Raw genomic sequence first — 16,460 nt, 5'->3', positions numbered from 1 at the left:
CACAGTCTGGAAGGGGCCTCTTTTTCTGGATGTCATCATACCAACCCAGTGCCATTGTTAGTAAAAATAAATGTCAATGCCTCCTAAAATTTACTGCAGTTAACGTATTTGAAGAGTGGGGAATCCTCTGTTCTCTTTCCAAATGGATCAAGACTTTTCAAGCAAGTGACAGGATATTTGAAAAGATTTTTTTTAAAAAATCGGTCAATTAATCAACCTTTATAAAGCTGATCCCAAATCAGGCACTAAGTTACAGTCAAACAAATACAGTTTGTAGTTTACAGGCCAGCAAAAGACTCTTAGGAATAACAGCACATCAGAAAACTAAGACGTGTGTGTGCACATTCACAATATTGCTGAGTGCCAATCTGGTTGGGAAAATTAACCATCCAGTTCATAGTAGTGCATGCTGATGCACAGAATTTTGCCACTCTGAAAGCAGTTCATTAGTGGAGTTTGAAAAAAGGAGGGAGGTGTAGAAGTGATCAGATCTGCTTGGGATTTTAGTTGAAATAGGTGTGATATATAAGCCTTTGATGTCCTTAGCAGATACTTTCCAGATATCCTCACATACAAAGGGTAGGAAAGTGGCAATTGGAGAAAACCCGTTTGCTGTGATTATCCCTTCGTATGGAATTTATGCCCAAGGTAGACATGCCCAGGGGCAGAGGAAGGGGGTTGCGGTGGTTGTGGGTTGCCCCGGGTTTCACCACTGAGGAGGGTGACAAAATGCTGGGCGGCACTCACTGCGGGGCCTGCATCGCACCCGAGCCACGCGTCTCTCCACTCTGTCTGCCCAAACGGTCCACCTGCTGCCTCTCCCCCGTAGGGCAGCTGAGTGGGAGGAGGCAGGCAGACTCTGGAGGCCCCACAGTGCGCCCCACCTCTATGGACAGCTCGCACCGCCCTGCACACCGCCCCAGACAATCGGGCAGCTTCCTCTGCCGCTGGAAATGCCTAGCGCCACCTTTTAACTAACTTTTGTGACCTACACAAAGTCTTTCCTGTTTGGAGGGCACCAAGTTAGTCAAGGCTTCACTACATGGACCTATGCTCTTATCTAACTGGGCTGTTATTATCTTCTTAAACACAACAAAAAGCAAAAGCAGAAAATTGCTGAGTAGCCAGTACTTTAAAGAAATGAGTTGAGTTCTGCATTGGAAGCTGGGATGGGGCAAATCGAACCACGGAGTGTGCTGTTGTGAAGATCTGTCTGGCTTGGGCTGTCATAACTTTCAAGGACTTCTAGCCCCAAAGCAGGTTGATGCCCCTTATTTACAGCAGAGCTGTAGGAAAAGAGGAAACTGCCTCACACTTATAGGCCTATCCAGCTCAGTATTGTCTACACTTATCAGCAGTGGCTTTACAGGGTTTCAGACAGGGAGTCTTTCCCAGCCCTACCTGGAGATGCTAGGGACTGAACCTGGGACCTTCTGTGTGCAAAGCAGGTGCTCTACCCCTGAAATGCAGTGAATAGTGCATCTTCACCACCATCTGTGTCTCTGCGGTCTCTGTGCCACCAAAACGGTAGCTTTCAAATGAGAATAGAAAGAGAGGGCTGTGTGCCACTCCACTCCTCCCTTTGCTCTGGTGGCTTGTACTATTCAGGAATCTAGATCAAGCCTCCGCAAGTGTCTTGGCAGACAGACAGATATGGGAATGGCCACAGCTCTCCTATGCTAGCTTTCCAACCCTGCAGGCAAGTACCAGCTCCTTTCAAACTCTGGTCTCACTTGCCATACAATTGGATCAAGTAGATGGGAGGGAATTCTTTCCCACTGCTCTGTGGAGCAGACCCCACACAGAGAACGTATTAGCTTGCTTGACAACACACTGCAAAAAAAGGGCTGCTGCCCAGATCTCCTCTCTCCTCTTGGGCAAAGTTTAGCAGTAATGCCACACAGCTTAAAATCCGAGCATAGAATTTGCTTGCTTCAGGGTTTGTTTTGACTGCCAAAAGATGAACTCGATTGTCTTTGCCTTCTGTTCCAGATAACTATGTAGGCTCATAGGCTATGTTTAGAATCACCTTGTTGCAAAAAAGAAAAAAAGGCCCAAACCCAAAAGCAGGTCAGTAAAGAATCACATGGTTTAGTCCTCTTTTAGTACATGTACATTAAGAAAAAGAGATATGTTTAATTTATTCTTTGGAAATCTGCCCTCAGTAAGGGGAGGGGATGTTTTATTTGCTTTAATACTTTGAGGCTGAAGGCAGTTTCCAGAAGGAAAGAAAAAGGAGGAGAGAAAAGGGGTGGGTGAGATTAATTCAAACATGTAAATAAGTTTTCTGCAGGCATTTGGTCAAATGGTATGTTACTATGGCATCTTGGAAACCTCCTTATTTAGCAGAGTGGTGTGTATGCGTGTGTTGCTAAGATGCAAAGCTGAATCACAAAAACAATTGGCCCAACTCAACTGGCAGAAATAAGGTCACTGTTCAAACAAAATGGGAAGTACAATTTATGCATTTCTCTCTCTCTCTCTCTCTCTCTCTGTAAAATGAAGGGGCAACCTTGAATATACAATTCCTTTTTGTTGTTGCCCCTTTTTCTACCCCCTCAAAAAAGCAATACCATGTAACAACAACAACAACAACATTCTGGTCCTCCCCACCAAGAGCTGTGTATTCATCTAACATGCCCACTTTCATAGTCACCATAAGCTTAGTGACAGAACATCTGCTTTGCATGCAGAAGGTGTCCATTCAGTCCTTGGCATCTCCACGTAAGGGTGGAGCATATCCCTTGTCTGAAGCCCTGGAGAGCTGCTTCCAGTCCGTGTAGACACTACTGAGTTAGATGGGCTAATGGTCTCACTCAGTATAAGGCAGCTTCCTCCGATCAACCTTTTCCAACCTCGGGTGCACCTTCAGCCCCATCTGGATCTGCCTGACTTTCCTGCCCTCTCTTCTTCATTTTATCCCTCTTCTCTTTCAGTCCCCCCCCCCCGATATGCCTTTGATGCAACGCCGAGGCCCACACCACCAGTTCTTGGTCCCAAGCCATACCAGGTGAAGTTCTCTTTCTGCTTCTCCGTTTAACAAACCCATTGGCTGGCTAGCCTCCAGGGAGATATTCAAAAGCAAGAGAGAATATAGCTCCCCTTGCCAATGCATTTCTGTTTTGTAAAAATCCTTGGCATGGTGCCATCAGCTCGAGCTGGTGGCAGTGCCGACACCTTGAATCCCACACCCCGCCCTGAAAAAATGTATTGTCTCCCAGCATCCCCATCTTGTTTGCTGAACCGCTTTAAGGAAACGGTTGCCAGCCATCCCATTGATGCTGTTAAAACCACCCTCCCCCGTTGATAGCTCCCTGTTCATGCCCCAGCTGGTATTCCTTGGAACTCTGCCTTGGGATCTTGCCATGTATTCTTTGTGCCACGTCATTCGCTATTCCTTCCACAACCCGCTTGCATTAGCTTCTATTGTTACTCTGCGCCATTGTTAATTCCAGCTTGTTGGCTGCTTTTATTTTCAACATCCCCCCACCCCGCCGCTCCCTTGAACTATCTTCTGTTAAGATTCATTTCCTCCAAGTGTGACAAAAACAGCTCTCGCCTTGATTTTCGCAGGGCTCTCCTCAAATGCATCCCGACGGAAGAATCGGAACAATTCCTATGTTTCTCCTTGCTCTCTAGAAAGCACCTCCAAATTATACTCTATGGGTCTGTGTTCGATGATAGGCACATGTGTAAGCTTCTTTATGCACAGAGAGAGGAGTGGAGGGGCTGTTTGGAGTAGGGGCGGTCGGATCTGTGAGTTTCTGCTTCTCCCAGTTCCTTATTTTTTCAGCTTTATGTTCAGTTTTATACATTTCCATGTCAGTTAGAATTTTTTTTTAAGTCCTCGTGAGAATTTGTCAGCATTTAAGTGTGCATTTCTACTAATATGCACATTGTACTACAATGTAAAAACCAAGGCTTGTTCTTGGCTTCCCAATCATGACTTGCTTGAAGGAAAAACAAACCACAAGTCCTGGTTCAGACGTTCTACTAAGTCAGGACTTGTGGTTTGTTGCTCCTGGCAAGACAAAGGGCGGAGTGCCCAGCAAGCAATCTATGCTTTTAACAAACTAAACAACGGCTTAGCGTTCTCTGCAAATTTGACCATTGTCTGCTGTCTACATGCTCTGGTTCTTCATTCCATTATTGCATATACATATGTGCTGTATGTATTTTATGCTGTGAACTGCCCTGTGATCTTTGGATAAAGGGATATATATATATATATATATATATATATATATATATATATATATATATATATATATATATATGCAGGTTTTGGTGTCTTCGGGTGTCTTCCCGTGTAAGAGTTGGGGTGTCTAGGCGACGTTTCGACGAGGTCTCACTCGTCATCTTCAGGCTGGTGCTTTCGGCTTCTTGTTACTGGAACAGAGCAGGATCTCCATATATATATATATATATATATATATATATATATATATATATATATATATATATTTGCTTTCGTAGATATATATATAAACATTGCAAAATTCAGAGTAGTGCCGCTCTTAAAGGATAGTTACGTTTCGGTTCGTGTGGCATTTTGGAAAGTGCAAATCAGGTGGGTTTACATTAAAATGTGCTGTAATTCTCCCCCATTTCCAATCGGAAGTGTGGAGGCCACTTTGTTCCATTGTTGTTGCCATACACTTAGGGTTGAAGGGCTGGAGGCATGGCCAAAGATAAAACTGGCATGCAAACGTTTCGGCAGACAAAGGGCCAGTCTTCACACAATAGGGGAAGGGGAAGTACGGCAGTCACTGGCCACAACAACAAGCAAGCTGGCAAGCAACTTGGTCATCACACTAAAAGCAAGCTTTTCAGGCTGAAGAACCAGGCCAGAGGAATCTTGACCTTAATAAGGGCATGTGAAGCCCCCTTATAACACCTGACAACAGTTGAGTCAGTAGATGCAGTGCCTCCTTCTGGCCAGCTCCACTGGTGGAGTCCAAGAACAGGAAGACTTGAGCCCCAGGTAGCTCACAAAGATGTGCCTCAACTTCTGAACCCACTTTTAACAGGACATTATCTAATTTGCACTTTATGAAACAGTGTTTGAACCGAAACACAATTACCCTTCAAAATGTGCCCTTCTCTGAATTTGTGGTGCAGTTCTCCAAGTCAAACAATGTGCATGGAAAAAGCATATATTTGGGGAAAGTGTGCCTAAAAAATGCATTCATTGGTGAAAACAAAATACAAAAATAGATTGTATATGGGGAAATTCCTTGCAAAATGTGTGTGTTATTCAACACTGCATTCAAAAACATTTCTGTTGGGAGAGGTTCGTACTACGATGCTGACATTTTCATGAGAATTTTTTTAAAATTGCAAATTACTGCAGAAACATGGATGACTGGTTTTAAGATGGCAGAAAAAGTCAATCTGAAACCAAGAGATTTGTCAACTCCTTCTAGGAACAGATAAGAGTTAATTTTGGTTAAAAGACTTCATTTGAAAAGGCTTTTTACTGGGCAATGGTATCTGGAGAGGGAGAGGGAGGGAGGGAGCATACACTATGCCAGAGCTTTGGGAGGGGTGGCATAGAGAAGGGAGAGAAAACAATTGCTCACAGTGAGTCACTTATAATAAGGTGCAAATTATACTAAAGGAAGAAAGCTGCTGCCTGGGTTTAAGAAAATAATGTGTCGGGGGGGGGGGTGTTAACAGCCACAGCCCTTGAACTTTTTTTAACGGCTTTCTAAAATTTGCTATCTGCTACAATGTCAGGTTTGCAACAGGATTTTCCCAGGATCAGGTCCTTCCTTTTACTTTCTGAATTTGGAGAAGTATAAAAACATTGAATTTGAAGTGTCCTTGAGAGTCGCCTAATCTAGCCCCTTCAGCCCAACCTCAGTTCAGGAATCTTGCAGCTCTAGCACCCCTGACAGATGGCCACCTGCTTGCCAACTGTGAGAACAAAGTGCTGGATTAGATGGGTCTTTGGCTTGATCCTCCAGAGCCCTTCTTACGTTCTTATGAGTAACAGTGTGGGAGGGCGGTTGCCTTCGTGCCTTGCCTATGAGCCTCCTGGAACCATATGACTGCAGTGTGGATCAGCTTGGGGCTTTGACAAAGGTGCCTATCTATCTGTCTATCTATCTATCTATCTATCTATCTATCTATCCAGTGCTTTTTTTCTAAAAAAAATGTTTAGGGCTACTCTCATTTTGACTCAAATCAGGGGGAATAAATACAGTATATGGACAAAAGTACAAAGATTCACAAAATATTTAGGGGTATGTGTACCCCTCCATCACCCCAGAAAAAAGCACTGTATCTGTCTATCTATATCTATCTATCTATCTATCTATCTATCTATCTATCTATCTATCTATCAACTATCTATCTATCTATCATCTATCTATCTAGTGTCTATCTACAGTATCTATATCTAATATTACCAGTACTTGATGGGGACAGACTATCACCAGCACTTAACTCCATGGCTCAAAGGTCTGCTGTGGCTGCCCATACACTACTGAGCCAGGTTCAAGGTTCTTGTACAACTATGCACTTATATAAGGCAAATCGAGGACTGTTCTCTATAAAGTAGGACACAAGGCCACCCATCTAAATTTCTAGCACAGATGTGGGTAGGGCTGCCATATGCCCAGGCATTAATGTGATTTCAAAGGCGGAATTGACGTCTGGGGGAAATTCTGAAAGGTGGCACTTTGTCCTGGAACTTCAGTCAATCAAAAAATCATGGATGGCAGCTCCACAACTTTGGGGTTTGTCTAAAAAAAAGCTCAACAACTTTTGGGGTGTCCTGATTTTTTTTGAAAATATGTGGGTAACCTGTAACCCTCCAGATGCTGCTGTACTACAACTCCCAGCATCCCTGCAACGGCAACTCCCAGCATCCCTGCAACCAGCCATACTTGTTGGGGCTGATGGGAGTCATAGTTCAGCAACATCTGGAGGGACAAGGATCCACCGCACCTGTTCTAGAATCAGGTAGAAGCCTGGCAGCAGCGTTTTGAACTCACTGAAGTTTCTGGACTGTTTTTAAAAGTAGTTGGTGGCATAGAAACAACAAAGAAGAAGGAAGAGAGAGAGAGAATACACACACACACACATTTCAAATAAAAATTCATGACAGCTTTATGATTAACTGATTATAAAGGGAATTAAGCTTGCTGCTTCCCTTTGAGCACTTTTGAGGTGCCGTTCATGCTCAAATTAGAGCTGGTAGACAGGCTGGAGAGAGAGAGAGAGAGCGCGCGCACACACAAACAGTGCTCCTGGCTCTTGTGGCTGACACCGTTTCTGACAGCTCCAGTACATCCCTGACACCAATTTATGAAGATTGCAGCCGAAACAAAAACATTATCAGATCTGTAATTGTTCAAGACAAGGCCAAGGCCTTTCCCCTTGACGCCTTCTTGATGCCAGAACAGAACAGGGTGCGTCAAGTTTCCCTAGTGCCCTGGCAGGAGGTCTCTTACGATATCAACATTTGATTTGCTGCTGCTTTTTTTTCTGTGAGCAGGACTTACCCATAATATTAGCAGCGGCAGCACTGCTGACTTCTCAGCCTGCCTTAGGGAAGAGCCCTAACTCAGTCGTAGAGCACCTGCTTTGCATGCAGAAGGTTCCAGGTTCAATCCCTGGCATTTCCAGGTAGGGCTGCGGATAGCCATCATCTGAAACCCTGGAGAGGTGCTGCCAAATCAGTGTAAGCAATACTGAGCTGAATGGACCCCAATGGTCTGACTTCTGCTCAGTGTAAATTAGCTTCCTATATTCTTGCATTGTCCTCTGTTTCCTGGCTATTTCCACTCCCCTTTCTGGAGAAAGATTCAGAGGTGCAAAGGAAGTAACTAGATAATATTCATGGGGGGGGGGGATCTTGCCTTGAGTGCCTGGTCATGACCCGCCCAGGTGTGCAATTAAGGCATTCTTCCAGGTAAGGGGAGATCTTGATTGGCCTTTCCCAGCTAAGAGGGCCTAGTTGGGATGTATGTCATATAAGTCAGTCCGGAAAGGCATCTGTGCAGGGCTCCATAACACTGGGATAAAAGCACATGTACGTCACTCACCAGTCCTTTTTAAAATATGGTTCTGGCCCCCACCACAATGCAACCTGTCCCTCTGGCATCCCTTGCGAACTCCGGAATGTAGCGTCTTTCCCTTCTCCCCTCCCTCCCTCCAACCACCGTGATATTATTGAATTGGCAGACCAAAAAATGCCAACAGATGCCACTGGGTATAAAGAGACAGGTGGTGCCGGTGCGTCAGAGAAGGGACTTCCTCCAGAAACATGGCACTTACTGAGGCATGTGGGCTGCCCGCTGCCTTGTGACATCTCTCTCCCTTTCCTTGTGAGACAGTCCTCCTGTCCATCAGAGTAGGCATTCTGCCACTCCCACCAGGTGGCTGTTGCAGAGGCAGAAAACAGATTTTATTTTATTTTTTGCCTGGAGTTCTGTGTCCTGTTCTGAGCCAGCAGATCTGGACTCTTGCGTTTTGTTTTGTTTTTGTCTCCCCCTTTTTTTCAACCTAGGCTATTTTATTCGGTTCCATTTCCTTTTATGTTGCTGCTTATGTCATGGGAAGATTTCTAGTTTCAGCAGGAGCTTGCTCAAGTAGTGACATCTTGTGCTGCCAATCTGTTGGCGTACTGCACATTCCCAAGCAAGAGGCAGACGTCAAACACACACACACCCTAGTGAAATTCACTCAGGTGTGACTTCTATACATATTCCCAGAAATAAATAAATAATAGAATTTATTAGTCACTTTACCTTGCCCAGTGCAACTCAAACTTACAACTAACCAGATCATAGCTGTCAAGTGTCCCTTATTTGAAGGGACAGTCCCTTATTCCTACGCCATGTCCCACTGCTGTCCCTTATTGATGGATGTCCCTTAAATGTCCCTTAAATGTTGTCCCTTAAATTTCAAAGGAAGCAGCTCCTCTCCCTCCCTCCCTGCCGGCCAGGGAGGAGGGAGGCTCCAACTGTGTTGCTTGACTGTGTTGCTCACCCAATAAGAAGTCAACGACTGGGGGGTGGAGCTTGAATGCCTTGTGTGTGGCTAGTTAATGCAAGCTGAGGGTTTTTTTGAATGCTGGACGCCATTTTGCTGCACGTGCTGCTGCAGTGCAAAGCCAGGCCAGGGAGCCATCTTAAGCTGAGGCTGCATAGGCCTTGTGGTGCATGTGATTCAGATTCTATTCAGTTGAACCTCTGGTTACAAAGTTGGTTGGACAGTGTTCTTGAAGCTACCAGCATGAGTTTGACCAGACTGCAGGAGGACAGGAAGACTGGAGTGCCTGGAACAGGTGAGGCTGCAAGTCCCTTATTTTGGCTGCTGGTCCCTTATTTTCAAGGCTGCTGGTCCCTTATTTTCAAATCTGTAAGTTGACAGCTATGAACCAGATAACCTCAGATTGATGCATTAGAACCATACATACACTTCATACAACCCACTTCTAAAAGGCCACAGTTTGAGCTTATCCACATTGTCTGGTTCTGCTTCTTTCCTCTGGGGAAAACTGCTCTTCAGGGCTCAGTCAGACAAGTGGCAGTTTGGGTTTCCCCAGATTGCCATTTGTTCCAATCTGTCATTAAAGAGCAGGTTTTCCCTTGGAAAGAAGTGGGACAAGGGAAAAACCACTCTGACCCGTGTGGGTCAAGCAGAAAAATGCTTGGACCCATGCTTTCTAGACAAGGTACAAGTGGGAGTGTGGATAAGCCCTTAGTTAAAGGCCAAAGACAGGCATCCCCAACCTTGGCCTCCAGTTGTTTTGGGGCTACAATTCCCACCATCCCTGACCACTGGTCCTGTTAGCTAGGGATGATGGGAGTTGTAGTCCCAAAACAGCTGGAGGGCCGAGTTTGGGGATACCTGTTATAGAGGAAAGTTTTTGCCTGGCACTTAAAGAGAGGTTGCATACTGTCATAGATTGGAATAAGCAGCTCAATGACGGAGGCTGGAGACAGATAATCATTGTTTTCTCCCACCCACCTTTTAATTTAGGCATGTCCACATGTCACACTGAACAAAGTTTCAAGATGTCCCTGAGCATGTACAAGTGTCTGTGGGCTGAGGTGTACACTTGTTGACTTGTACAGGTCAACTATTTGTGTACACAGACTGCACACTCCCCAAATGTTGCCTGTGGATATCTGTATGAGTGTGGAGCTCAGCTAATGTACACCTGCTGAGTGCAACTTGGGAACATACCTTACACCTCTCTCACACAAGAGCAGAACAGGCACAGGAAAATGTTGACTCCACCCATATACAACAATGGCCAATGCCACCTAGTGGCTAAAGTATATAATGATGCCATGCACCCATTAGGAACCTTTTCCTAATGCACAATTTAGAAACCTGTACATGTGTCTGAGGGTACTCTTCTAAGCAGACATATACCCAGTGTCTTGGCTCCCAACCTCAGATACAGTAGTCTCTACTCAAGGAAACCCAAATGTTTTACTGAAGAGGTCAGCACACTGTGTAATTCAGAGTCCAGGCTGCAAGAGCGGAAGGGCTGAGCTACAGTGGTAGAGCATCTGCTTTGCAAGCAGACGGGCCCAGGTTCAATCGCTGGCATCTCCAGGTGGGTCTGAGAGATTCCCTTGCCTGGAGAGCCACTGCCAGTCAGTGTAGGCAGTACTGAGCTGGACAGACCAATGCTCTGATTCAGTACGAGGAAGCTTCCTAAAGTAACCATGAGGGAGTTTTTTTCTCCGTTTTTGAAAGGTGTTTTTTCATCTTGAAAAAAGTTTCATCTTGAAAGCACTTTCTAGTGATGAAATCAGAAAGTGTTTCATCCAGAAAACTATCATTAAATATATATATTCTCATCCATGAATCTGCTCCAGGGCTTTTTTCCAGCTGGAACTCACAGGAACTCTGTTCCAGCACCTCTCAGGTGGGCACCATTGCCATTCTAAGAGAACAAGGGTGAGTCCCGGCTCCTCTTTTTCTAGAAAAACAGCACTGCATAGTTTGGGAGCTTGTGTTGGGAAAGTGGTGGTGTGCCACATCAAAGCCAGGAACTTTTGCCGCAGTGTGGCCCCTTTTCACCTACACCACCAACCCCCAGGGGACAACTCCACACAGACAGGCCCCTTTGAGACGTCCCCCCCTTTCTTCTTCTTCTTTTTTGTCACGCAGTTCTCAACTTCCTCAATCTAACAATCCTTGGTTTTGCTTTCTTGCTCCCCTCTCCGACTCACCCACACCCAACTTGTTTTTCCTCCACTGCCGTCTCCACACGGGGCTGCTTCTGTGGCCTGCTATTACGAGCTCCACTTTGCAAACCCACCAACTCCTGCAGCCTTGAAGGGTTCCAGGAAATGTAATTAAAGGCAGAATGTAGCCCCTGGAGATTTCTGAGGCGGTAAAGGGCACTCCCTCTCACCCTGAAACTCTCCATTCTTCTTCCCGCACACGCTTTAATCGGTTGCTAAGGCAGTGGCTGCGCTGAAAAACAGTTTGTTCCCTTTCTCCCTTTCTCTCTCTTTATTATTGTGTTTATGAGCAGGTGGAACATAAATTGCTTGTTTTTCCACACAAATAGCTAATAGGAAAGAGAGGAGGAAAGCGGGGAGATGGGGAGGGGTGAATGAAAGCGCCCCAGCACCACAACACGGCAAAAGGTGGTGGGTTTAAAAGGAAAACTTACTTGGGAGAACATTCCACAACTTGAGCATGAATAGACACACGGGGGATGACTGAGGTAAACAAAAGGCGGCCATGGAAGTAGGAAGGCCAAGACCAGGTATTCAGAGGGTTGGTTGGGAGGGGAAGGGAAGAAGAATGAGGCACGTTGGTTGGGTCCTTTTCAGCCTGCAAGGCCAGCCAAGCTGAATGTGAGAGGCCTTCTTGAGCTCTTCTGCCTCGCTGTCGACGTCATTACCTTGACATTCGTGTGTGTTCCCAACAGCTCACAGAGCTGACGTTTGGCACGGCGCGTTTTACCATGTATTAGACACATTGCGCTGCTGAGGAAAACAAAAGCAGCTGAAGTGAAGAGTGTGTGGGAGTAAATGAATCACTTAAAAGTGTGTGTGTGCGCGTGTGTGTGTTTGTGTGGAGGGGTTGTTCTAGAAGAGAGCAGATCATCACCATTCAGAGAGTTTGTTCTCACCAGTGGGCAGCATTTCAAAAGATAGGCTTATCAGGGCCCTTGGAGGCAGATCATTTTGTTCTGTGATGTGGCGATACGTAGTCTTTGGTACATCTGGCAAATGCAAGCTTTTTGTGAGGAATCGTTTTTCCTCATGACTGATGCTATGGCTCGGAAAATAGAACATCCACGCCATATTTCCTTAACACCTACTCGGTTGGCAGAAGTGCAAAAAGAAAAGGGGGGGTGGGATAAATTGGTCTCATAAGATGTCTGTCGATCTTTCTGCGATTATTTTTATTCCATCATAGATAAATGGGTCTGTGTCATTTACGACCCACTTATGGTGGCTAGGATTTCCTGTGACTCAGAAGACTGAGAAGCAGGGGCTTTGGTGATGTCACAAATTCGCCGTTAGTGATGTCAGAAGATGGTGATAGCACAGACTTGCCATATCTTGTTGGAGGGGAGGTATGATACACTAGCAGTCTCATGCCCGCTTAATAATTCTTAAAAAACCTAAATAGAACCAGTACAGTTTTGAAATCAGTACAGGTTTGAAAGGGCCGGGCTGCCATCTTGATTCAAAATGGCATTCAGTTGTATCCAAATATAGATGGAAATCTTCTCTTTGCTCGTGGGAGCCATCATGAAAAATTCAGTTACGACATCTTAAGATGTGTCCAAATGCAGAATGAGCAGACAAACCACTTTCTAGAATATATAGTAGATAGGTTAAGAACATGCGAAAAGCTTCGATGGATTAGGCTGAGGGCCCATCTAGGCCAGAATTCTGTTCTGACAGTGGTCAACCAGATGCCTATGGGAAGACTGCAAGCAGGACCTGAGCACAATAGGACTCTCAACACTTGTGGATTCCCAATAACTGGTGTTCACTATCATACTGCCCTCCAACAGCAGAAGCAATATACAACCATCATGACTAGTAGCGTTTGCCATCCATCTCCTCTATAAATTTGTCTGACCACTTTTTAAAGCTATACAACAAGGCTACAGTGAATAAGAACATACGGAGAGCCCTGCTGGGTTAGGCCACTGGCCCATCTAGACCAACATCCTGTTCTCACAATGGCCAACCAGATGCCCATTATGAGAAGCCTGAAAGCAGGACCTAGCAGCTCCGTTTCCCACTTGTGGATTCCCATCAACTGGTATTCAAAAACACATTGCTTCCAACAGTGGAGCTAGAATGCAGCCATTGTGACTGCAAGCAATGGCCAGCAACATTTTCTTGCAGGACACACTTGTATTTTATGATTATCTCTTCCTCCCTGCCTGCGGGGTTTGAGAGCTACAATTTTTCTTGTCTGTGTTGAAAGTTGCTGACATTCTTGTGATGCTACTTCAAATCATGAGATTTGAAATGACTGGAGTGGGGGGGGGGGTATTTATTGAGGAATCCATTAATCTCAAGTATACCATATTTGTATAGCAACCAGCCATCTTTGTATAGCAACCAACTCTGGCAGCTTTACATACAAGTTCACAACAGTGCAAACCTTAAATAGAATTTTCCAAGTCCCATCCGCTGGCTTTAGCTGACTTATGCTCTCGAACCCATTTAGCAAGAAGATTAGAAACATTTGAGGCTATTAACTACCTTCCATCTATGTTGCAATTCCATTGGCTAGTAGCACATCATCTGGCAACCAGCTCCCAAGATCAGCTGTTCTTTGTTCAAAGAAAGAAATCCATTTTTACATCTTGATGAGTACTGTATTAGTTCCCCATGCCATAAAGTTGTTTCTTTTTATCTTTGATTCTCAGAAGGAATTATTCAGTACTATTCCAAGCATGGCTAAAAGCAGTTTGGGGGGTTTTCAGCTACAATACTGAGGACTGGCAACTTGAATTACAGTGGAGGACAGCGGAGGGAGGGCCTCCTTATTGTTTTAAAAAAATATACATGGAGGGAGTTGGAGGTGGGACTTGTGAATTATGTTAAGGAAGGACACACACACACCTTCTCCCTGCTAATTTGAGCACCACACTAGTAAGTTGCTTCCAGGGTCGATAAAAATTTTAAAGTGCAGGGACTGTGGGCTGAGCTACTAAAAACATTTCAGAAATATTTTTTCTTTTATTGTTTTAAATTTTCAGATGCAGACAGGATGGTTGTTCTCTGTATATCACAGGTAAGGTCTCTATTACATTTTATGTTTGTAAATTATTAAAATTGTCTATAAGTGCACTCTGGAGATAAAAAAATATACGCTTCAAAGAAACCCACAGATACTGCCAAATAAAAAAGGGAAATTCTACCCTCAACCCCCACCTATCCCTTAGAGAACAAGCGTTTCTGAAGAAAATGTTTCTTCCCCTTTTTCTTGTTGCTGTTGCTTTTTAGCATGGCAAATATGCAACCTTGGCATAGAATCTGCTGGGCTTGGTATGTTTTTATCTTGTTCACTTCAGTAGGCTGGATCAAGCCAAAAGTTGCAGTACTAACCCCACTTACCTGGGAGTGAGCCCCACTGAATTCTCTAGCGCTTACCTCTGATTTGACATGGTCAGGATTGCACTATAAGGCACCAACAAGTTTGTTTATTTATTTATAAAAAAATATTTCTGTAGTGTCATAGGCTAAAACGTACCAAGGAGGGGTATAGTCTCTAACATAAAACATCACTTAAAATAAATGCAGATAATCATTCAGGTGACTAATCAAAAATTTAAGCAGTTGCAAAGGCCTTTCAGCACACACAAAAACGTATTCAAGAGATGCCTGAAAGTCAAGCGTGAGGGTGCCTGCCGCATCTCTGCTGGAAGAGTGTTCCACAGCATGGGATGGGCAATGCTAAATGCCTTGCTTCTGGCTGAGGCAAATCTGGCCCCAATCTGTGAAATGGAGGGGGGCAGCTAAAAGCACTCCTCTGGGTGATCTCAGTGAGTAGGACTAATGCTGGTATGTATTATTTTTGTTGGTGGACACACAGTTTTCATATTCTTATGTTTTACTTTCTGTTTACTGTATGGCATTTTGGATTTTAAACATGCATGGTGCTCTCTGTTTTGGGGACATTTTGTAAAAAGCAACAAACAAATATATAATAATGTACGGTATATACCACTAGTAAAAATAGACCCACTGAAATTAATGGACACAACTAACTTTGGTCCATTAATTTCAATGGCTCAGTGTGTCTGGCTCTTTCATTATACAGCAAACTCCGGCCCTCCAGATGTTTGGGACTACAATTCCCATCATCTCTAGCTAACAGGACCAGTGGTCAGGGATGATGGGAATTGTAGTCCCAAACATCTGGAGGGCCGGAGTTTGCCTATGCCTGTTATACAGCTTCTAGAGGCTGCTAAAGACACACCTCTTTGCCCTGGCTTGAGGTGTATATTTTAGGAACACCTTTTCTTTTTGGTTGCAAGTTGTTTTAAACTGCTTTTAATGTTGTGTTGCTGCAACCCACCCTGGGACCTTAAGGTGAAAGGCATGAAATAAATGTAAAACAAATAATACTTTGAGTAGAACTTAGAGACAACCCTAAGCTTGGGACCTGTTGAAATCAGTGGTAGAAATGAGCCATGATTTAAGCCTAAGTGATTTCAGCTAAATCTTAGGGTTGTATCTAATGTTAGTCCTCCTCAAAGGTTTATGAGTTCATTGCAATTAATGAACATGACTAAATTTGGTTCATTAATTTCAGTGGGTCTACTCAGAGTAAAAGTTCCTTGGCTACAAGCCTTAGTCTGGCTCTAACCCAGTGTTTCCCAACCACTGTTCCGCGGCACACTAGTGTGCCGCGAGATGTTGCCTGGTGTGCCGCGGGAAAAATTAAAAAATCGAAAGATTTTTTTTTTTAAAAGTCAAATTTTCGATTGGGGTGCCGTCACTAGATCACCCCTGGGGTTCCCTCCCTCCCTCCCGCTCTGCGCCTCCCTCCTCCTCCTCCTCCTCCGGGGAGGCCCTTCCTGGCTCTCGGCCAAGGCTTGGCGGCTGCCACTCACTCACTCGCTCGCCCACCCATCCCTCCATCCCTGCACCCGGCCTCTCCCCCTCCGTCCCCGGCGCGGGGGCTGCCAGGATCCGTAGTCCCCTCGCCCTTGGGCTCCGCGCCCGCGCGGGGTGCGCGAACTACGTTTCCCAGCGTGGCCTGGCGGGCCGGGCGTTTTGTTTGAAGCGCTCTTCTCCAGGCCATGGAATGAGCGCAGCGGCGGCGGCCGGGCAGGCAGGGGCTCTTCCGCGCAGACCCCGCGCAGCCTGCCTGCGCCCCCGCGGAGATCGGGCGGCAGGATGGAGCCCGGGGATCCCCGCGGAGGCGGAGCGGCGGAGGCGGAGGCTGCCCCCCAGGTAGGGCTGCGTCGGGGGGGTGTTTTTTTTGCAATGCTG

General features: G+C 45.3%; 1 protein-coding gene across 3 annotated transcripts in view; it reads left to right on the top strand.

Moving 5' to 3' along the window:
• The window catches only part of LOC310711426 (uncharacterized protein), a 137,792-nt gene that overhangs the window by 55,004 nt on the left and 66,328 nt on the right, over window positions 1-16,460 (top strand). The window contains exons 1-3 of one of the 3 annotated variants that reach the window (XM_083513352.1): window positions 2,950-3,010; window positions 3,574-3,692; window positions 14,219-14,253. In XM_083513352.1, coding sequence (XP_083369478.1) covers window positions 3,663-3,692; window positions 14,219-14,253 — 65 coding nt within the window. In that variant the 5' untranslated portion in view covers window positions 2,950-3,010; window positions 3,574-3,662. Of the gene's footprint in view, window positions 1-2,949; window positions 3,011-3,573; window positions 3,693-14,218; window positions 14,254-16,460 lie in introns of those variants that run through there. The other 2 variants (XM_083513353.1, XM_083513351.1) reach the window with 2 other exon arrangements.

The sequence above is a fragment of the Podarcis liolepis genome (assembly GCF_965112155.1).
Source record: "Podarcis liolepis genome assembly, chromosome: 7".
Lineage (NCBI taxonomy): Eukaryota > Metazoa > Chordata > Lepidosauria > Squamata > Lacertidae > Podarcis > Podarcis liolepis.
The sequence above is the reverse complement of the archived record's forward strand: the minus strand, read 5'-3'. Positions and strand labels throughout refer to the sequence as shown.